This window comes from Carcharhinus amblyrhynchos, chromosome 11 (assembly GCF_965287045.1).
Source record: "Carcharhinus amblyrhynchos chromosome 11, sCarAmb.v2.hapA, whole genome shotgun sequence".
NCBI classification, from domain to species: Eukaryota; Metazoa; Chordata; class Chondrichthyes; order Carcharhiniformes; family Carcharhinidae; genus Carcharhinus; species Carcharhinus amblyrhynchos.
Window position 1 is genome coordinate 47,651,346 of NC_137334.1, and position 23,669 is coordinate 47,675,014.

Here is a 23,669-nt window from a genome sequence, read left to right on the forward strand (position 1 = left end):
AGACATTCCTGCACATGCCTCCCCAGCCACCTTCCTTCCTTCCTGCTCTAGCCAAACACCTTCACATACACTCATTCATAACATACTGGAAAGCTTTTTAATTGTCCGAAAGCTTTTCATTGTGTTAATAAATACTTGCCAGAATATGGCAACTAGTCATAAAAAGGAATGAGGCTTGTCTTCTGCCTGACAATCAAATGTAATGAGGAAGCAATTAGATGGAAGAACACTTCATGTTTTTGAAGAATCTAAGATCAGAAGGCCCAGTCAGAAATGTGGAGCTCCATCAGGGTGCTGAAAAATAGGAGCTGAATGGCATTCTGATAGTAGTTGCTGCTTCTAGAAAGATCTAGACCATGATCTGAGGGTTGATAGCTATTTTCAAGGTACTAGATGGAAAATACTTTGCCAGTGCTGAGGAGGGAAATTTAGTGACCAGGAAAACTAAATGTATATGCTCTGTAGATGTCATGCCAAATTTAACAACATAATTTGATTAGTATTTTGGACCCCGGTTCCCAGTTATAATCAGCTTGATCGAGAGACTAAGTAGCTGTCTGGTGGTTATGTCTGTGACACAGGGCTGCACCCTGGTATTATGTATTTTGTCCTGGTGCCTTTTAAGATCAATCCATACACAAATAGACACTGTGATTAACATTGCAGTTGTCCTTTATTGCTCTCGCAATAAAACTAATAGGAAATACATGGATCCTGCAAAACCACAATGTAAAGCAAGCCAGATAGAACGTACAATACACAACACTTGGGAATGGAAAGGAGGGACAGATTGTGGGACGAGGTTGGGGAAGCAGCAGACCTTTTGTAGAGGGAAGGCATAGCGGCATGTTTAGGATTGGAGAGTTTGTTGGGGCTGAGGGTGTGAGGTTCCTTTTGTTAGGTGACAATTGGGATAACCCTTTTAAATCTGTGTATATGTTCATTTAAAGGTACATGGAAAGCTTGCACTAATGGTTTTGAATGCTTCTATGCTAATTTGAGTTAATTTTTGCATTAAAGTCAATAGCTAACTAGAAAAATGCAGTTGACTTTAATAAGGAGCTATGGATGATTCAGATGCTCTCTAAAGGATAATAATAAGAATTTTCCCAGCAAATATCGCCTGAACACTTTGAAATGCTGTACTACGTCAGGCTGTTGAGATTGTTGACGTACGGCCTGCCACTTTGACCAAATGTTAAATAGTTTTCACACTGGAACAATATAATTATAAATTAAATGGTCACCTCCCTGAGGCAAAAAGAGACGGTTTAAGTCAGGTAAAAGTACAATTCTGTAATCTGTGTCTTGCTAATTGAGTGGCACGGTGGCACAGTGGTTAGCACTAGCACTGCTGTCTCACAGTGCCAGGGTCATGGGTTCGATTCCTGACTTGGGTTATTGTCTTTTTGGAATCTGCACATTCTCCCTGTGTCTGCAGGGGTTTCTTCCGGCTGCTGCGGTTTTCTCCCACAGCCCAAAAGACGTGCTGGTTAGTTGCATTAGCCATGCTAAATTCTCCCTCTGTGTGCCCGAACAGGTGCCAGAGTGTGGCAACTAAGGAATTTTCACAATAATTTCATTGCACTGTTAATGAAAACCTACTTATGACACCATAAAATAAATAAACTTAAATAAAATTGAGCATTTCTGTTACTTATTAGTGATGGAATTAAAAATGAAGTCAAATATGCTCTTCAGTTTTCTTTGTTTAGGTATAATTTCTAGTAGTTAATATATTCTCTATTTGCTAATGTCATATGGTTGTCTTTCTACTCCTTTTGACAGCTTAAAGCAGACTGGAAAGTTCTGTAGTAACCCATGGCCACCATATCGGGAAAGAGCACCTTTAAATCCGAGCTACAAAGGTCTAATGCGAATATTGCACTGTAAAACTTTGCACATTGTACTATTTACTCTTCTTTACAAGGTAAAGCATAGGGATGCAAATACATTGTGTTGAGCTCCATGAGGACATACAGTGATCATGAGATATTAACTGAATGTAACTTTCATCTTTCCATTGACTGTACAAATCTTGACCATTTCAATCAGTGTTCATCCAATCCTAAAGAACAACTTTTATTTCTGATTAACATTGACAAACAATAACTATAATGACAAGTTACAAATGAATGCCTTTGCAGTTCAAAATTGCAGAAAAAAATGAACTGGGTTTACTCAATTATGCAAAGTAATTTAATTTTTTATGGATTTTTCTTTGGTGAATGCACAAAGATAAATTTCATAGCATTGGTGTCGTTATCCTTAATTTTGGCTATTTGTAAATTGTTGAGCTGTTCAGATGCAATGTTCCACTTTCAATCTGATTAATTTATTTTGTGTTTTTAATGCCTTAACATATATCTCAATAAATTAAATGGAGGAAATTTTCTCAGAATGCAGTAAATATGAAATGACCAAGATAGTTGGCATTTAATATTCTTTAAAATGGAGAAATATTCAACAGTCTTGCTGATATTTTAGTTTTTTCTTGACCTGACTCTAAAATTGTGCATGCAAGTTGAGAGTGCTAGTTTTAGGATTGTGATTTATTTTTGTAGATATCAATGGATCACCAGAATATGTCTGAACATATACTATGTATGGTATTATACTTGATCGAACTGGGTCTAGACAACTTACCAGAAGAAACAGTTGAGGAAGAGGTGGGTGAAATACCTGGACAAACATGTTGATTTTAGATAAACCGTCATATAAAAGGTAAGAAACCAGAATGTGTTAATGGGAGCAACTGAACAGCAAGGGACGTTTGGTCAAGTGGAGGAGTAGTGGGGAAGTTTACTGTCTAAAGTTGTTGAATTCAATGTTGAGTCCAGAATGTTGTAATGTGCCTAATTGGAAGATGAGGTGTTCCTCTTCCAGTTTGAGTTGGGCCTTGTTGGAGCATTGTAGCAGGCCTAGGATGGGCAGGTGGGCAAGAAAGCAGGATGCTGGGTTGAAATAGCAAGCAATTGGAAGGTTGACGTCATGCTTGTAGATGGAGCAAAAGTGTCCACAAAGTGCTCACCCACCTTGTGTTTAGTCGCCCCAGTGTAGAGGAGATCGCATTGGGAGCAGTAAATATAGTAGACTATGTTGAAGAATGTGTACGTAAAATGCTGCTTCACCTGAAAGGAGTGTTTGTGCCCTTGGACAGTGAGAAGGAAGGAGGTAATGGAGCAAGTGTTGCATCTTCTGCGATTATATGGGGAGGTGCTGTGGGAAGGGAATGAAGGATTTAGGATGGAGTGTAGACTTGGTTTCCAATGTTTAATACAATACTGTGAAGCAATATTTTTCTGTTTTATTTTTGTTTGTGCACAATTTATTTTTATTTAGCTGTAGCTACTAATCGCAGGTCTATCATGTTTAACTATGTTTATTGGAAAAACTTAGTTAAAATTATAATCAAATTTCCTTGTAGGAAATGTTTGGTGAAGAGCGATGTTCTGATAGTTGGTTCCATGGAACCAACATAGCAACAAATCTGCATCATATCATCAATTATGTGCGAGTTAGACTTCCAGAGACGGCACCAGAAGTGACCAGGGAACCACCTGCCAGCACTAGCTCAGATACCTCTTCTTTTGTACAGGTTAGTGTGTATGAGTTGAGATGGTCCAGCTTTACAATTTCCAATAGTTATTCAGAAATAACAAAGTTAATAATGTCTTCACAAGTATTGCACTACATTTTATATCACTTGAGTGACCTGTGCATGGCTATAAATCTATTCCTAATGCCTGCATGGGTTAAAAAATAAATCCACTTTGTACTGGTTTTGAAACATGAGATGTCAAGAAATTTATAATCCAGTGTCACATCCTAAGATTTTCAGTTCATGTAATTATGTGGCTTTAAACTAAATAGGCGGGGGGTGGGGGGGCAGGGAGGGTTCAAGTGATGGAAGATTTCGATATTTCATGAGAAGCGACAAGGAAATAGTGCAGTGTAGCAATACAGATAATAGTTAACCAGTGTGTGACAGGAAGGGATAGAGCATACAGACATAAGAGTGCATCTGCAAGTATGGTCAGAATAGAGGAAAATGGCTTTGAATCACCAGAGGATGAGGAGGGTGATGTAAAGTGAAATTTAGATGTAAGTTGCTGCAATGGAAAGATATATCAATTGGGTAAAGACAAGCTTGAGTGGGACAGAAAGAGATGGATAGTTTAATGGTAAGAATTCATCAGCGAGTAATGTCTATGCAAGGAATACAGTAAAAAGATAAAATTGAGTCTCTTTATCTGAATGCGCAGACATTCACAATAAGATAGATGAATTAGTGGCACAAATAGAGATAAATGGTTTCGATCTAATTGCCATCATATGGTTACAAGATGACTAAGGGGTTAGGAAATAAATATTCCAAGATATTACAACATATATCACAGCATTTTGAAAAGACATGCAGAGTGGAAAGGAAGAGGTCTCGGCCTGATAATAAAGAATAGTGTAAGGATATTGGTGAGAAAGAAGCAAGGGTTCACAAAACCAGAAGTGGAATCAGTTTGAGTGGGGATTAAGAATAGCAAAGTTTAGACAAAAGGGTTAGAAAATACTAGTGTGAGTAGTTTATATGTCCCTTACCAGTAATTAAACCATTGGACATCGCTTAAGCAAGATACCAGTGGAGTTTGAGACAATGCAATAGTTACAATAGTTTAATCTTCAATTAGATAGACTGGACCAATCAAATTGGCAAAGGTGGTATGGAAGATGAGTCTGTAAATTGCTTTTGTGACAGTTTCCTGGAACAATATGTTATGGAACCAATCTATTTTAACCTATTTTAAATTTAGTATTGTGCATTGAGGCAGTGTTAATTAGGAATGTTGTACTGAAAGATTCACTAGATTACGCATTAAGTTTGAAAAGAACATATTCCAATCACAACCAAGAATCTTAAACAAAGCCAATGACATAGGTATGAGTGGAGAATGAACCGTTTATGGCTCACTAAAGAGGTTAAGAATAACGATAGATTAAAATAAGAGGCATGTAATATTGCAAAAAATGTCTGAGGAGTGGGAGTGTTTTAGAAACCAGTAAAAAACCATCAAAAAGTTGATAATGGAAAACACACAATATGGGAATAAGGTAACTGGAAATACAAAAAAAAACCTTGTAAGAACTTGTGTAAATATATTAAAAGGAAGGGAGTAGCTCAAGTAGGTATTGGTCCTTTTGAAGCAGAGACAGCAGACATTTTGATGGGAAATGAGGAAATGGTAGAGACAACGAACACACATTTTGTGTCTGTCTTCAGCTTACAAAATTAAAATTACAGACCAGAAATAGATAGCAGCATAGTGGCTAATAAGAATAAGGAAATAAGGTAATTGATCTCAGCAAGGAAAAAAAATTACTAAAGAAACTCGAGGGAGTAAAATCCAACAAATTTCCAGGACTCCATGGCTGACATGCTAGAATTCCAAAAGAGATAGTTGCAAAGATAGTGGTTGCATTGACTATGCTTTTCTGAAGTTCCCCATTTCTCAAATGGCCCCAGCTGATTGGAAGTTAGCAAATGCAACACCCCTATTCAAGAAAGAAGGGAGAAAGAAATTGGGGAACAAAACAAACCAGTTAGCTGGATATCAGTCATAGGGAAAATGCTGGAATCTGTTGTTATCGACATCTTAACAATTCAGTTAGAAAAGCATTGTATTATTAGAAGGGAAACCCTGTTTGACAAATCGTTAGAATTTTTTGAGATGTAATTAGTGGGCTAGTATAATTGGCAAAAGGCGTTCGATAAGGTGCCACATGCAAGGTTACTGCACATGATGAGGGTTCATGGAGTTGCGGTGATATACTTGCATGGATGTTCTAGAGGATTGGCTAATGAACAGAAATGATAGAGTTGAAATAAATAGGGCATTTTCAACTCGGCAGTGGAGTTCTGTAAGGATTAGTCCTGGGATCTCAGCTATTTATCATCTATATTAATGACTCAAAGAGACGGACTCATATATCTAAGTTTGTAGACAATATAAAGCTAGGTGGGAATGCAGGCTGTGAGCAGGTTGCAAGGAGACATGGCCAGGTTCAGTGAGTGGGCAACAAGGTGGCAGATGGAGTATAATTTAGGAAAGTGTGAGGTTTTTCACTTAGGTGGTAAGGATAGGAAAGCAGAATATTTTTTAAAAGGTGTGAAACTTGTAAATGTTGTTTGGAGAGTCTTGGATGGACTCACACAAGGAGCACAAAAGGTTAGCATACAGTGCAGCAACAACAAGGAAAGCAAATGGCATGTTGGCCTTTATTGCATGGGGATTGGAGCACAAGAATAAAGTTTTGCTACATTTTACAAGGCTATGAAGAGAGCATACCTGGAGCACTGTGTGTAGTTTTGGTTTCCATATTTAAGGAAGGTTATACTTTCATAGGAGGCAGTACAGTGAAGGTTCACTAGATTGATCTTTGGGGTGAAAGGGTGGTCCTATGATGAGAGTCTGAATAGATTGGGCGTGTATTCACTGCAGTGTAGAAGAATAAGAGGTGATCTCCTTGAAACATTGAGAATTATGAAAGGGCTTGACAGATAGATAGTGAGAGGTTGTTTCCCCGACTGGGGAATCTAGAACAAGGGAGGATGGTTTCAGCACAAAGGGTCAATCATTTAGAAATGATTTGAGAAATGTTTTCACTCAAAGAGTTTAGAATCTTTAGAATTATCTGCCCCAGGGGGTTGTGGATGCGCCATTATTGAAATATATTTAAACAGACTTTTGGTTTCTCAGGGAATTGAGGGATGTCAGAACAGACTGGAAGGTAAACATAAGGCTGAGTATCAGCCATTATATTAAATGGCGGAGATGGCTCAGTGGGCCAATGTGCTCCTAAGTCATTTATTACTTTAGCAATTATGTACTCCTGGTTTTCTTTTCAAGGTAATAAATTATATTGAATGATCTGTTGAAAGCAGTAGATGACTGCCTTAAATGTGTATGTCTTGTCTGTTGCACTGTATTCCAGCTGAAGCCTAATGGAATCATAGAAACATACAGTGCAGAAGAGACCTTCTGGCCCAACAGGTCTGCGCCAACACATTAAGAACACCTGAACTCCTACCTAATCCCATTTGCCAGCACTTGGCCCATAGCCCTGAATGTATTGACGTGCCAAGTGTTTGTCCAGATCTTAAAGGTTGTGAGGCAACCTGCTTCTACCACTCTCCCAGGCAGCGCATTCCAGACTGTCACCACCCTCTGAGTAAAAAGGTTTTTTCCTCACATCCCCCCCTAACCTCCTGCCCCTCACCTTGAACCTATATCCCCTTGTGACTGACCCTTCAACTAAGGGGAACAGTTGCACCCTATCCGTGCTGTCCATGTCTCTCATAATCTTGTATATCTCAATTAGGTCACCCCTCAGACTTCTGTGCTCCGACAAAAACAACCCAAGCTTACCCAACCTCTCTTCAAAACTTAAATTTTCCATCCCAGGCAGCATCCTGATGAATCTCCTCTGCACCCCTGCCAGTGCAATCACGTTTTTCTGATAATGTGGTGATCCGAACTGCACATAGTACCCCAACTGTGGCCTCATCAAAATTCAATACAACTCCAACATGACTTCGCTGCTTTTATAACCTATGCCTAGATTGATAAAGGCAAATGTCCTGTACACTTTTTCACCATCCTACTAACATGCCCTTCTGCTTTCACAGTTTTGTGACAAACATGCCAAGGCCCCTTTGTTCCAAGAACTTCCTGGTGTCCTACCATTCATTGAGTACTTTTCAAATTACTCCTTCTAAAGTGTATCACTTCTCACTTTTCAGGGTTAAATTCCATCTGCCAATTGTCTGTCCATTTGACCATTCCGTCTATATCTTCTTGTAACCTACCTCACTGTCAACCTCCCGTCCAATCTTTGTGTCATCTGCAAATTTACTAATCCTACTCCCCACAGTCATCAAAGTCATTTATATAAATGATGAATAATAGGGGGCCCAACACGTCCCTGTGGTACACCACTGGACACTGGCTTCCAGTCACTAAAGCAGCTTCTGTCATCACCCTCTGTCTTCCACAACTAAGCCAATTTTGAATTCACTTTATCAAATTACCCTGCGTCCTATGTGAATTTATCTTCTTAATAAGTCTCCCAGGTGGGATTTTGTCAAAGGCTTTGCTGAAATCCATATTAACTACATTGACTGCACTACCCTCGTCTACACACCTGGTCACCACCTCAAAAAAATTCAATCAAATTTGTTAGGCATGATCTCCCTCTGATGAAGCCATGCTGGCTATCCTCCAAGTAGATGCTCTCCTTTGGAAGTTTCTGTAATGGTTTCCCTACCATTGATGTGCGACTCACTGATCTGTAGTTCCCTGGTTTATCTCTACAATCCTTCTTAAATAGCAGAATTATATCAGCAGCGGCATTGTAGGTAGTAAGAGGGATGAGGTTCTTCAGACCGGTTTTAGGGTGCTAGGAAATAAACAGCAAGCAAAGCTTCAGTGGTATTAATTCCTAGTATTTTTTCCTATGTGCTAGTGAGTATGGAAATTAGAAGATAAGTGCATGACTGAACAGATGATGCAGGAAGGGGGGCTTTAAATTCCTGGATATTGGGACTGTTCTGGGGGAGATGGGATCTGTACATGTTGGACAAGTTGCACCTGGACAGATTGTCTTTGTAGGATGATTATTAGTGCTATTCAGGAGGGTTTAAACTAACCTAGCAGAGGGATGGGAACAGGAAGATATTATGAGAGAAAAACAAAAGAATTGGGAATGGTGGATAGCAGAAGAGAAAGAAGTAGTAAGGTATTAGGTGGAACCTGAGGAAGAGGAAATGCAATTACACCTAAATTAGGTTTGCTACTCACTTTGTTACAATCCGTATGGGGAAACTGTAATCCAAAATAACCAATTTACTGATTGACCCCCAAATATTACCATCAAGCTTCCACTTTTTGTATGTTTTGCTCTACTGTGAATCAGAACCAACACAAATTACACAGGAGTTAATAGGCAAATGTTACTTCAAATAGAAAGGTAAATTTAATTTGAAGTAGTTCTTGCAACAAAGATATCTTACACAACCACAAACATTCACATCACAAGTGTAGCACTACATTCCACAACATGCTGTTCTTTATTCATGCAGGGGACATCGGGCGTTCTATGCAATAATAGCTTTCATCTTTGAGTTTCATGTGTACGATTATCATCAACAAAGCACACTTGTATGAATCCCCACTCATGCTTGGATCATGATAGTCCTGAGGATTAAGTTTTAGATAATGGGCGAATATAGGGATAGGTTGATTTTGTCAGTAGGCATATAATTATTGAGGAAAAGATATTTGGTGTCAAACTGGGTTGGATGAGATTGGTAAGACAGTGGTTAGCCATGTGGAGAAAATGAATTTTGGGGCAAAAATTGCAGAATATAGAGGAAGGTGGGGAGATCTAGAAGGGTGGAACAGAAGGTGCAGCTGTATTAATGACCTCAGTTTTGGAAACAAATTTGTTGTTGAGTTCTTTGCATATAGTATGAAGTAGTGAGAATGGAAAGCTTTGGTAGAAGGAACTCTGGAGAGATGTTCTTGGCTGGAGAAGAGTAGTTTAGGGTTACTCTTGCTACTGTTGATGGCCAGATGCTGGAAGAATTTGACTGCAACTGTGAAGAAAAACACTATGAGCTGGCCCAACCAAATCTAACAATGGATAATTGAACCCTCGTGCACCACATGATGAATAGGTGAGAAGCTGTCTGGGATCTAGTGGAAATTAAAATATTGAAAAGGGAACAAAGTAATTGTGGAATAGATTAATGGAAAAATAAGTCTTGGAGTGGATGGCAGACAAAATGTGAGAGTTAGAAGTCGAAAGTGTGCCAGTGAAAGAGTTGAACAAGTTGTTTTTTTCCGGGGGTAGATGATAAAAAGATGAGGTTAAAGGAAAGAAATTGGCAGGAGAACCTAATTGGAAACTAAAGAAGTACACCTTGAGAAATGCCAAGATCAAGTGGGTAGCATTGTGTTTATGGAGTTGTTTAATTGGAAGGTGATGCTGATTAAGGAAGGCTGCGAAATCAGAGATTTGACATTCATGTTAATTCACATGGTCGTTTGGATCTGTAACATTCAGAATAAAAATGGTTTTCAAAACAGATTATTGTAATTGCTTAGAGAAGATAGTAAGGGAATTTTTGGTCCCTTTCAGTATCATACTGGGATTACCACGTAGTCAGTGACAAACATAAAAACAAACTTGGGAACTATATTTGTCTCACCTGTACAGAATTCATATTCCCTAAGGTAGGATGGAAGAAAAATGAAACATTGCAGGGCATGCAAGGGTGATTATATTCTTATTGAAAAATTGTATCTTTTACTTTTAAAACTAGCCATTCTCTGCTTTACAACAACTTTCCTGTTTCTCTTCCTGTGTAATAGGGGTCAAGAAGGGCTACTACTCTCAACAGAGAGGTACTTCAGTTTTTGTCTTGATTTGAATAACCAATCTATCAAAGTATCTGTGTGCAGTGTTGCATAATTCACTTCATGAATCAACATTGTAGAATAAAACAAAATTAGTCTGTGTGCTGCTTAAAATTACCTTTTAACTTTGAGTAAACCCCAAGTCCCCAATTTATTGTCAGGGATGTTTGGCTTGATTTTTATCTCTCCAAGTGCATGGAGTTTGAATGAATTGAAATCTCATCCATAGCTTTTTCCCTTCCAAACCTGATTTTGTCCAAATTGATACTTGGTGCTAATATTCTTTGATTTATGTGAACACAAATTGTTTGCCTTATTCTGACAATTTTGCAAGTTTTAAAAAAGAAAACAGTGGTTGATGGTTATACCACCAGAAAAAAATGGGGAAGTCTTTCTTGCTGCTTGGATGTAGAAATTGAGGATTGATCTGGTTTTCAAATTCCGTAGATTCAACTTTTAGAAATTGAATTGGGTTGTTTGTCCTCAAGTGGTGCTTCAGTGCATTTTTAAAGAAGCAAAGAAAGGGCCTCACCGTGGTTGACAGCACATGAACAACAAAATGATTTCACATGTGTGCAGCAGGTTGACATTCTACTTTAATGGCAGGTGTATTAGCAGTTGTGAACATCCCCTGATATTTAATCTCTTGATTTAAATTTATTATAATAATTAATTTGATTTTCATTTCATTTTTCTTCTAGAATTCAAATACAGCTCAGGTCTTCAGTTTAGTTGCAGAACGTAGACGCAAGTTTCAGGAGATAATAAATCGCAACAGTGGCAATGCTGTTCAGGCTGCAGCAGTTAGACCAAAGACATCAAAGTGGACTGCTCCTAACTCAACTCCACAACTTACCACAACCATTTTGGAAGTCAGAGAAAGTATGCTTTCTCTTCTTATCAAGCTCCATCATAAACTCTCAGGAAAACAAAACTCCTACTATCCATTCTGGTTAGAAGATGCAGAGTCTACATCCAGATTGGACTCGATGCAACAAGTCCACGGTGATGGAATAACAGCAATAGAAAGAATTTTAATAAAAATTGCAGCACGAAGTCGGCAAAACAAGTGTAGCATTGAGGAGATCTGTCGGAAAGTGGCACCACCTGTACCTCCTAAGAAGAGTAGTTCAGCAGATAAGAAAGCTTTGGATAAAGAAGAAAGGTAAAGCTCCTCTGGAAGTATGTGCAGATTTGATGGAATGAAATTGAAAACCAAAATGCTAAGAAATTAAAACTAATTTATGTGAATTACATATTTTGAACAGCACATTTGAAAATAGTAATTGCAACCTATCTTTGTTTTAATGATTTTAATTGTATAACAGTTTAAAAAAGATCTAATAATGGGAAAATTGCTTGCGCTCAAAATATTTTTAACGACTGAAGCACCATGATGAATGGCAATACTATGTCAGCATATAATCATTTGCATCTTGTACTGCAAAGTGAAGTTATAGCACTTAAACTCCCAGCAAGGGTGAAAGATAATTGGCCAAAGAAAAGTAAGTCCAAAAATGCACTCAAAAGTGCAAGAACAGTAGGGCAATACCTGAAGCCCTCAAGTAGCATAATATCAACTGGGATATGAACAGTGTGAAAGACATGGAGCGCACAAAACTCTTGAACGTCTTTCAAGATACTTTTTTAGCTAGCATGTAACAAGCTCAACAAGAAGGGACACAATTTCAGTCTTAGGAAATTAAGCACAGCAAGTGGATGAAGTAGCAGTGGGTGACCATTTTGGAGATAATTACCATAATACAGTTAGATTTAGTGTCATAATGGAAAAGGACAAAGATAGAACAGGAGTAAAAGTTCTAAATTGGAGGAAAACAAATTTTACAAAGCTGAAAAGAGATCTGAAAAGTGGACTAGATACAACTACTCGAAGGAAGATCAGTGACATCAGCGGAAGACATTCTAACACAAGATTCTGTGCGTACAGTATAGGCAGATCCACAAAAAGATTAAGTTTAAATTTATTAAATTTGGTGTCACTAGGCTTACGTGGCAATGAAGTTACAGTGAAAATCCCCAGTCGCCACACACCGGCATCTGTTCAGGTACGCTGAGGGAGAATTTAGCATGGCCAGTGCACCTAACCAGCATGTCTTTTGGACTGTGGGAGGAAACCCATGCAGGCACATAGAGAGCATGCAGACTTCGCACAGACAGTAACCCAAGCCTGGAATTGAACCTGTGTCCCTGGCACTGTGAGGCACCAGTGCTAACCACTGTGCCGCCCCAGAGTGTGACTTCTAAATCTAAAGCCCCTGCTTATCCAGAAGCTTATGGGGTAAGATGTAGCAGAGGAAGAAAGCTTTTGACAGTCACAAAAATAATACTGTAGAAATTATAGAGGTGTATAGAAAGCACAGGGGTGAAGTAAAGTGGAAGTTAGGAAAGCAAAGATAGAAATTGAAAAATATCAGCAGGTAAAATCAAGAAAAACCCAAGCTATTCTGCAAGTACATTAACAGTAAGAGAATAACTAAAGAAAGGGTAGGGCCCGTCATGGATGAGCAGGGCAACTTATGTGTGGATGCAGAAGATGTGGGTTTGATTATTAATGAGTTTTTGCAAAGGAGAGGATGAGGCAGATGCTCTGGTTAAAGAGGAGGATTGTAAAATATTAGATACAGTGAGCATGAAAAGACAGGGCATCTTGGAGCAACTGTCACCCGTGAAGGTGGAAAGATCAGTAGGATCAGGTGGATTATATCCCAGACTGTTAAAGGGAGCTGGGGAGGAAATAGCAGGTATTCTGAGGATCATCTTCCAGTCTTCACTAGATGTAGGCAAGGTATTAGAGGATTGGAGATCTGGGAATGTTGTACTATTACTTAAAAAAGGGTGTGAGGGGTAAACCAAATAATTTTTGTCCAGTCAATCTAAACTTTGATGGTGGACTCATTATGAGTATTAATTCTGAGGGACAGGATATACTATCACTTAGAAAGTCATGCACTGATTGGATAGTTGGCATGGTTTTAGGGAGAAGGTTCTGTCTTGCTAATTTAATCAAATTTTTCAGGAAAGTGACGAGGAGGATTGATGAGGGTGGTGCAATGAATATTGTCAACATGGCTTTCGGTAAGGCATTTGATAAGGTCCCACATGGCAAACTGTCGGAAAAGCAAATATCTGTGGTATTCATGGGAACGTGATGAGCTTGTTTTAAAATTGGCTCAGTGGCAGGATGCAATGGGTAATAGTTGATGGTCGTTCTTGCGAATGGGAGGTGGTTTCCGGTGGCACGCCACAGGGCTCAGTGTTGGGTCTCTTGCTGCTTGTTTTATAAATTAATCATTTGGACTTAAGTCTGGGAGGCATGATTGAAAACCTTTTTATAAACCTACTATATATTAAACTGATCTTTCTCTACACCCTAGCTATGACTGTAACACTATATTCTGCACCCTCTCCTTTCCTTCTCCTCTATGTACTCCATGAACAGTATGTTTTGCCTGTATTGTGCACAAGAAACGTCTTTTCACTGTATCCCAATACATGTGACAATAATAAATCAAAGCAAAAATTTGAGGTGACACAAAAATTGGCCATGTAGTTGATAGTGAAAAGGATTGCTGTTGCCTCCAGAATGTTATCAGTGGTTTGGTTGAGTTGGCAGGAAAGTGGCAAATGGAATTCAACGCTGAGAAGTGTGAGGCAATATATTGTACTCAAGGCATTAAAAACTTTGATTACTGAAGAAGAAAATAAAAAATAAACCATAAATGTAAAAAAAAACTGCACCAAAAATTGTTAAATGCACAGAGCACAGTCCTTTTCAGATGTTTTGCTCTTTAGCATTTCACTTGTAACTGTATATGCTGTTAAAACAATTGGAATAGGAAAGTGATTCAATCAATCGTTTTTTTTAAACTGTCATTTTATGTTGGATTTCAAAGTAGAGAATTAATTTCAATTTAAACTGCTTGCATTTCTCAAAAAGCCTCACAGCTGTTATAATGTTACTTTGTGTATATTTGCAGTAGAAAAATTACACAATTTACAAAATTGTTAGCGAGAAAGACACAAGCATAATGGACACGAATTTCTGTAGCTTTCACGCATTTTTGCTTTGCAGATTTTCTGTCCGCCTAATTTTACCTTTCAACAAACATATTTACTAGCGGTAGAGACATATAAAAATCTGAAATTATGATTCATCCGATGAAACAAAGCAGATGGCTTTAATTCATTTTGGATTTCAAGTCAAATTTAACAGTAATGTAAATGGAATGGGCAATAAACAGGTGGTGATGACCCATTTTTTGCTGATCTGACCTGTAGGCAAACACAAAGGTAGTATTTCTCTCAAGATGGGCTGTTGCCATAGAAACCAATACTGCACTATAGCAGAAGTCAAATTGCTGCTGATATTTGCAGCCTTACTGTGTCTACCCCTTAAGCTACCAGAAAAAAAACTGAATTGAATTGAATCTGTCAAGGTCTGTTGATGTCATCTTATTAGGGAACTCTGTTTACCACAAGACCAAGTTTACGTAAGACATACCTTAAGCGATTAGGAAATTTATGGGCATTGTAAGAAATGGAAGAAACTAAAGGCAAACCATTTTTGTTTTTCTAAAATTATTAAATTTTAATGGTAACCGTTTTTAAGAGTTATCTTTAGGTGATTATTGGCCAGTCTACCATCAGTGCTACTAAAATCCAACCTGAAATCTAATGATGCATTAAAGCTAACTGTTTGACCAATGCTGCTTTATTCATTTGATTCTTCTTAATTTCAGGCTGATGTAGGCCATTGCAGCTGGGGAATGCGTTTGTTGAATGTAGACAGAAAACCATTATTGGCTTTCACAAGGAACCCTCTTTCATTCATTAAGGGGACAATTCTCCAGCCCCTTTAGCCCCAGGCTCAAATCCCACTAGGCCTGTGAATTTGGCAAGAGGCCTGAAGTGGGATTTGCACCGAGTGAGAACCTGATCCAAAATCATTTCCATTCATTTTAATCTCATTAGTGAGATTAAAATCAAATATAGCAGCCTCCCAATATACTCCTACACCGTCAACAGGATGCTAGTCATTAGAGGTCCCTAAAAGCGGGGCATCATGAATTCCAATGGGAGAAAGGAGTTGAATACCCCTCTCCATTTGCTTTCAGGGTACCAAAGGATAAAGCGTCTGCTGCCAGGGTGCAGAAAGGGGTCCTTCAAGTGAGCTGGGGATTGTGGGGCTTGGGCAAGGCTGGAGGAGTTCAGGTTGGGGTCTCCCCTGGGATGGGGGCTGCATGGCAAGTCTTTGCTTGTTCCTTTTAAAAGCTTTGAACTATCTCTCAGCATATCAATTTAAACAGCTGTCAGGTTGCAGGAGCTAGTCTTTTATTTATTACTTTTAAAGGCTTTGAAGTGCTTTGTTCACATTATATTTCATGTCTCGTTAACTTTTACAGTCCCCTTGAGTGGCAGCTGCTGGCTGCTTCAAAGGAGGGTTCATAATTATTTATGCAGCACTTCATGGTCTAAATAACATGGCTTCATAGAAGCTAGTTTTAACCAATACAAACAATTGGCACCACTTAGACGAAGTGTAAGGGTTCATCAATGAGGAAGCTTCTGTTGAATTCTCTGTATAGATGTGTTGACCACTTTGGGGAGCTTGGAGGACATCATAACCCCTGGTCAAGGATATGGTTGGACATGCCCTGGTACTACCTCCGGACAGTGGCAGGTTGGTACTACCAAGAGCTGGGGCTTGAAGTAGGGATTTGGGAAGTGGGGCTGAAGGTGGCACTGGGCCTTTGTGACCCCATAGCAAGGTGTTGGGGATTGGGCTGATGCCAGTGATTGTGGGGAGTGTAAGGTGGGCTTGGTGGTGGGTGAGGGGTTTGGGAGTTGATCTGTAGCACTGTTCTGAAATCAGGGCACCCTGACAAGCCATCCTTGCAGGCATCTTTAGGCCTCGCACATTTGGTTCATGATGCACATCATCCCAAGCTCCAAAAAAAAGTTCTAAACGTGTGGGGAGTGTGATTGAGATTGTGCTGACCAACCCAGCAAGAATCACACTACGTTTCTTGCCGGAGACCACACTTAGAATTTTCTGGGAGGATTGAGACCCAAATACCTATTTTCCCCAATGCAATTATTGACCAGTAAAATGATGCATAGAGTCAGCAATAGTGATAGTAAGTGATGCCTTCTAGCCAATGCTCTACTTAGCAGCTCCAAACATCATTAATGTGCAAAAAACATAACAGCGATGCCTAATTTTGTGACAGGTAGGAACATCAAGGTCTTGGGAGTAGCAATCAGCATTGGATTGCCACTCAGCGCCCAATTACATGTCGATTTGCTTCTGAGGCTGTCTCGCCTAATCTTCTGATTCAGGCCAGGTGAGATCCAGGTAGCACACCTCATCACCAGGGCTCAGTGTCAAAGTCCAGCTCAAAATGAAGGCGGTACAGTACCACAGTGGTCAGCACTGCTGCTTCACAGCTCCAGGGTCCTGGGTTCGATTCCTGGCTTGGGTCACTGTCAGTGTGGAGTTTGCACATTCTCCTTGATTCTGCATGGGTTTCCTCCCACAGTTCAAAGATATGTGGGTTAGGTTGATTGGCCATGCTAAAATTGCCCCTTAGTATCCTGAGATGTGTAGGTTAGAGGGATTAGCGGGTAAATATGTAGGGATATGGGGGTAGGGCCTGGGTGGAATAAAGTCAGTGCAGACTCGATGGGCCAAATGGCCTCTTTCTGCACTGTAGGGTTTCTGTGATTCTATGATACGCCCTCTTTTTACCATACTGGCAGCCCTAAACTAGATAACAGTCCCATTGAAATTTAAAGGTCAATGACAGGCCAGGGGAAAGGCAAGTATCTAAAATATCGGGATGTTGTTCCTGTGGAGGGACAGTCTGGATCTATACAATAGCTATCCATTAATTATTCTGATCTTTTCCAAGTAACTATTGGTGTAAGCCTGTCTGAACCATCTAAAATTTGGATTTATATACATTTTTGGATGGTTCCCAGTGCAGGGCAGTTGCCCAAAGAATGTTTGCATTTCACTGCAATTGCCATGTAAACTCCTACCCAAGTTCCAGGAAGGGTTCCCCAGCACATCTTTGGGGAATACTCCCGTTCCCCCCAATTTGGGTTCGGAGATTGTGATCTGTGCAGGAGGTAAACTAACTTGCCCTGTCTTTTGGGAAGCTAATTTCAGATCAGCCAGCCGTTTTATTGCTCAGTCTAATTTTGCTTTCTCTTGGCTTTAATGGAAAACAAAATCAAGTATGCTGGCTGTTGATCTGATCCCTTTGGTTTTCAGCCAGGTGGATTAAGTTGAAATTGGCTCCAATATAAAATTGTAACAAAATGCATGCCATATGCAAGAGTATAATTGAAGATACTAGTTGATCTCCTGCAGCAATGTATGCAAGGAGCCAAGGTCAGTTCCAGTATTCAGGTCAAGTAGGATAAATTGTGACAGGATAACAAGATAAAAGTTTTGGGAGGAAGGAACTGGGAGTTGGAACAAGTATGGGTACAAGGAGAAGGATGCAAGAAGGAGCACAGAGCTAGGGAAAGAGGAGAAACAGAAAATAGTGGTGACATTGGACTGGAGTATGCTAAAAAGAGGGATGAAGGAAAAAGCAGTTTCAGATGTGGAACTGTTGAGGGGCATTTTCAAGGTTAATTTTCCTCTATTAGAATGTGGGTAGGGAGATGGCTAGATTCTTATGTTTTTAAAAAAAAGGTGATCAAATATCCCTGTAGTTGAGGAAATGCTTGGCTTGTTAGGAAAATGGAATGCCCTTCCCTCACTTTCATATAAGCTTTAGGCCTCTCAGCACATAATCTTAGTGCCAAGTGAAATGCATGCCCTGTAGCTGAAAATTCAATTCCTGTCAGAAACATTTAGTTTGTTTCTTGGTGCCATGCTTCAAAGCCCTCGGCCTTAATTCTGGCCTGAAGCATTAAAGTAATATGGAGTAGAGCTGCGGTTTGTTCAGGTTATTTTTTTCCCAGTGGTCTTGCAGGTGTTAAGATGTGAATTGCACTTCTTGAATAATGAGATATTAAAGAGCACCTTTATCAAAAATTCATCAATCTTATTCTTCAGTTGAAATCACATTTTCTAAATTAATCCAATGTTCAATTTCTAGTTAGAGTTCAGCTAGTTCGATAGAGCTCAGTTAGTCAGATTAGGATGAATGAATTTTAGCTGGTGTTTTTTAAACATTTTTGTACAATGTGAAGGGGCCAGTTTGTTTAAGTTACCCATTACCCCAAACCAACGTGCTAACCAATGTTTCTGGTCTTTTTCTGGTCTGGCGGCACGGTAGCACAGTGGTTAGCACTGCTGCTTCACAGCTCCAGGGTCCTGGGTTCGATTCCCAGCTCGGGTCACTGTCTGTGTGGAGTTTGCACATTCTCCTTGTGTCTGTGTGGGTTTCCTCCAGGTGCTCCGGTTTCCTCCCACAGTCCAAAGATGTGCGGGTTAGGTTGATTGGCCATGCTAAGAAATTGCCCCTTAGTGTCCAGGGATACGTAGGTTAGAGGGGATTAGTGGGTATAATACGGGGGTAGGGCCTGGGTGGGATTGTGGTCGGTGCAGACTCGATGGGCCAAAGGGCCTCTTTCTGAACTGTAGGGTTCTATGATTTCTATCATTGGTAACAAATCCTATATTAGTTATGTATACAGGAATAAGTTAGTTTCATCTATCGATTTTGTGGATTTGCTCATTTTGTGTTCTTTTACTGAAATTCTCTAAAGCTTTTAATTAACTTTAACTGAATTTTCAAAAATATATATATTTGCCATTCTTTGATCAAAATGAGGATTGTGAGATTCTAAATTGCTCAACAAAGGCCACCTTCCATCTCGTTGACGCACCTTTGATGATGATCAATTTCAGATTTGTTATTCACAATTCCTTCCAGTAATTTGATGCTTACACACTTACCTGCAGTATCTACTAGGTTTCAAAATTTTAGAGCCATGGAACAGAAACAGATCAGCATGGCTGCTTCACTTTTGATGAAAAGCACGTCAGATCTGAAAGATAACTGAATTCAGGCTAAGATCGTACTTCAGAACAATTCAAAGAAATGGCAGCCCTTGAGTTCTTATACATTACATTAGTTATTTGAGACCTACCTGGCTACCACTGGATACTAACGTAGAATTGCTCAATACTAAGGTACTTTTGTTCACCAGAGCAAAGATTCAATTGACTAAAATGTTAATGTATTTAATCAATGGGCTGTGTTTACATTTAGAACATAGAACATTACAACATAGTACAGGCCCTTTGGCCCTCAATGTTGTGCCAAGCTACGTCCGATCCCAAGATCAAGCTATCCCCTCCCTATAATTCTGGAGTGCTCCATGTCCCCATCCAGTAACCGCTTGAAAGTTCCTAAAGTGTCCAACTCTACTATCACAGCAGGCAGTCTATTCCACACCCCAACCACTCTCTGAGTAAAGAATCTACCTCGGACATCCCTCCTATATCTCTCACCATGAACCTTATAGTTATGCCCCCTAGTAACAACTATATCCACCCGAGGAAATAGTGTCTGCACATCCACTCTATCAGTCCCTCTCATCATCTTATAAACCTCCGTTAAGTCGCCTCTCATCCTTCTCCGCTCCAAAGAGAAAAGTCCTACCTTCCTCAACCGTTCCTCATATGACCTACCCTCCAAACCAGGCAGCATCCTGGTAACTCTCCTCTCCACTCTCTCCAATGCTTCCACATCCTTCTTACAATGAGGTGACCAGAACTGAACACAATATTCCAAATGTGGTCTCACCAACATCCGGTATAGTTGCAGCATAACCCCATGGCTCTTAAACTCAAACCTCCTGTTAATAAACTCTAACACACTATAAGCCTTCTTCATTTGGGAGCTTGTTATAAATTTGGAGCATCCAATACACTGACCGCAGGCCAAATATGGGTTAAGAGCTCCTTTAATCTGGCTCCTGCTTGTTCATTTGAAAAATGCTCACAAAACTGAGTTCAACAGTTGGAGCTCTTTAAACTTCTTGTCCTGGTGCACTAGAAAATCTTGCTTCCTGATTTGACTCTGAACAGTTGGCTATCTTCTCATGAAGTTTAGCCCTATAGACTGAACTACTACGGTCAAAGCATCTGTTTCCAAGTTTTGGGGCTGAAAGTAAAGATGACTTGGGCATGTGGGAAGAAATGTAGATGAATATGAATTGGCAGAAGTGTCTGGTTGTTACTGGAGGAGCACATTGATTATTTTGTGCATGTATGGGGATCTCTATTTTGGTGTATGGGTGAACCATTTGTCCATCCTTAATTGCCCATTAGAAGGTGACAGTGAGCTGCTGCCTTTAACTGCTCAAGTCCATATGATTTGGGTGCACTGGCAGGCCTGTTAGGAAAGGAGTTCCAGGATCTTGACCCAGTGATCGTGAAGGAACATCAATGTGTTTTCAATGTCATGATGTTGGTAGAGCAAAATGTGTAGAGGATACTGAAAGTCTGCAGAGGGGTATAGACATTTAAGTGAGTGGGCGAGGGTCTGGCAGATGGAGTGCAATGTTGATAAATGTAAGGTCATCCATTTTGGTAGGAATAACAGCAAAATGGACTATTATTGAAATGGTGAAAAATTGCAGCATGCTGCTGTGCAAAAGGACTTGGGTACCTGTGTGCATGAATCGCAAAAAGTTGGCTTGCAGGTGCAGCAGGTCATTAAGGCAAATGGAATTTTGTCCTTTATTGCTAGAGGGATGGAGTTTAAAAATAGGTTACTGTGCAGCTGTAAAAAGGTACTGGTGAGGCCACACCTGCAGTACTGTGTACAGTTTTGGTCTCCTTGAGAAAGGATGTACTGGCACTGGAGGGGATGCAGAGGAGATTCAGTACGTTGATTTTGGAGTTGTGAGGTTTGGCTTATGAGGAGAGACTGATTAGACTGGGGCTATACTTATTGGAATTCTGAAGAATGAGGGGAGATCTTACAGAAACATGTAAGATTATGAAGAGAATAGATCAGATAGAAGCAGTGAGATTTTTTTCCACTGGTGGATGAGGCTAGAGCTGGGGGCAGAGCCTTAAAATAAGGGGAGTAGATTTAGGACAGAGATGAGGAGGAACTTCTTCATCTAAAGGGTTGTGAATCTGTGGAATTTCCTGCTCAGTAAAGTAGTTGAGGCAACCTCGTTGAATGTTTTTAAGGCAAGGATAGAAATATTTGAACAGTAAAGGAATTAAGGGTTACGGTGAGTGGGCGATTAAGTGGAGCTGAATCCATAAAAAGATCGACCATGATCTTATTGAGAGGCGGAGCAGGCTCAAAGGTCAGATGGCCTACTCCTGCTCCTAGTTCTTATGTTCCTATGTTCAATGTTAAAAAATTAACCATCTTGTTGAGATAAAATGGCAGCTAATGTATACCAGCTGTTTTTTTTGGTTCTAAAAATTACAAAATAATTATTTGATTTGGAGGGTAATAAATGTATTCATCATAGTTTTCCAGAGCTTTCCAGTTTCAGGAATTAGTCCTCCAACTGAAAAATTGCAAATACAGCTTGATTATTTATGAATGGATGGGAGACAAATTAGCTAACTGCAGTCCTGTCAGTTTAACATCAGTTGTGTGGCGATTTGTGGAGATGCTCCTCCTCTCTCATCGTCCTGTGTCGTTGATATCTACGTGGACCACGACAACGTGATCGTCCTCCTTCCACTGCAAGTTCTTCTCCAGCCCAGAGCAGATTTCCCGAACCCTGCATCGGGCAGGTAACGTGGCCTGGACTCAAATTCAGCAGGTCTGGCAGCATCTGTGGAAAGAGGAACACAGTTAATGTTTTTGAGTCCATTCTACAGAATTGGACTCTGGCTCTTTGCTGCAGAGAACGCTGTTAATCCTCTCATTATACTGTCCCCTTCTACCACTACATTCTTATGGGCTCTCCGTCTTGAATGGCTTCCTGTCCCACAGTACCATGGTCAAACAGCACATCCATCCTGCAGCCCCCACCCTCATCTAAACAAGCTGAAAGAACCTGAGACTTGTTGGGACAATTGCAGAGGCTGACAGTCCTGCCCTGTCATCAGTAAATATGTTCCTATTTTGATGCAACAGATGAGATTCTGCACCTCTCAAGCATTCCCTAACCTGAGTCCCAGGAGACAAAACTAATCCTTGGAAATTGAGAAGGACGCATCTCTCTGGGAGGATGTGATGTGCAAGGAAGGACTGGGAAAGCAAACTCAGTGGAATCCTGTTCCTGACAAAATGTCTAGAACGTGACCTTGTCATAACCAAAACCCTGTTCGTTAGTAAGACAAGGACAAGACCTCATGTCAACACTGTCAGCCCAAAGACTGGCACTTGCTTGAATATGTCATAGTTTGAGGAAGGGACTAATGAGAAGTCCACATCACCCATCCCATGATAGGTACTGAGGAACGCAGGATTGCTCACCACTTTTTCCAACATGCCAGCCCCATACCACAAAAGCTACAAAAGTGAATCTGCAAGAAAATTAGCGTTGATGGCGTGAAAGATTTCACTGAGGCGGTCCTTTCAGTCAGTGCCTCACTGCCAATTTCTCAACTCTCAGCTACCAAGAACTACATTATAACCATACTGCCTGGTCAACCCTAAAATCCACCGTAACAAGAACATGCAGAAAGGCTGTTGATCTCTCTACCAGGAAACATCATGACTGGTTTGCTGAAATTGAGAGCGTGTGAAGGTCTAATTGACTGGAAACTTCACCATGGCTTGAGAAAAGCAACACTCGTACAGGTGGCTGAAGGCAGTGGTACAGCATAAAAGCCACAACATAAAGAACAAATGGTGAGTAGAAAGAGAATGGGAGATCCAAGAACTCATGGATACCAACAGTACGCACAGTTCCTTCAATGTTATCAAGATGATCTGTGGCCCAAGCACACAAGGGCCCACCCCACTGATAGCCAAGCATGAAGGGGACCTCATTCAGGTACATGGAAGCAGTCCGTACTTGCTGGAGATATCATTTGAATCATAGCAGGTGAAGGATGGACCATGGAAAGATCTGTTGACCTTGGGTAGATTTTCCTTGGACTGGAAAATCCCACCCTCTGCCTTTGACTCCAGCATCTTCAATTCCATTCTTTGATGCCTCATCTAACTCAGTTTTAATGCTATAAGTTGAAAAAGCTATTCAACAGCTGAAAAAAACAAAGTCTGT

General features: G+C 40.1%; 1 protein-coding gene across 4 annotated transcripts in view; it reads left to right on the top strand.

The window, feature by feature from the left end:
* Nucleotides 1-23,669, top strand: part of ubr3 (ubiquitin protein ligase E3 component n-recognin 3) — a 333,307-nt gene that overhangs the window by 133,643 nt on the left and 175,995 nt on the right. For 2 of the 4 annotated variants that reach the window (XM_080199025.1, XM_080199026.1), the window contains exons 20-24: nt 1,789-1,930; nt 2,565-2,669; nt 3,428-3,598; nt 10,428-10,460; nt 11,174-11,637. In XM_080199025.1, coding sequence (XP_080055151.1) covers nt 1,789-1,930; nt 2,565-2,669; nt 3,428-3,598; nt 10,428-10,460; nt 11,174-11,637 — 915 coding nt within the window. The remainder of the gene's footprint in view (nt 1-1,788; nt 1,931-2,564; nt 2,670-3,427; nt 3,599-10,427; nt 10,461-11,173; nt 11,638-23,669) is intronic. The other 2 variants (XM_080199027.1, XM_080199028.1) reach the window with 1 other exon arrangement.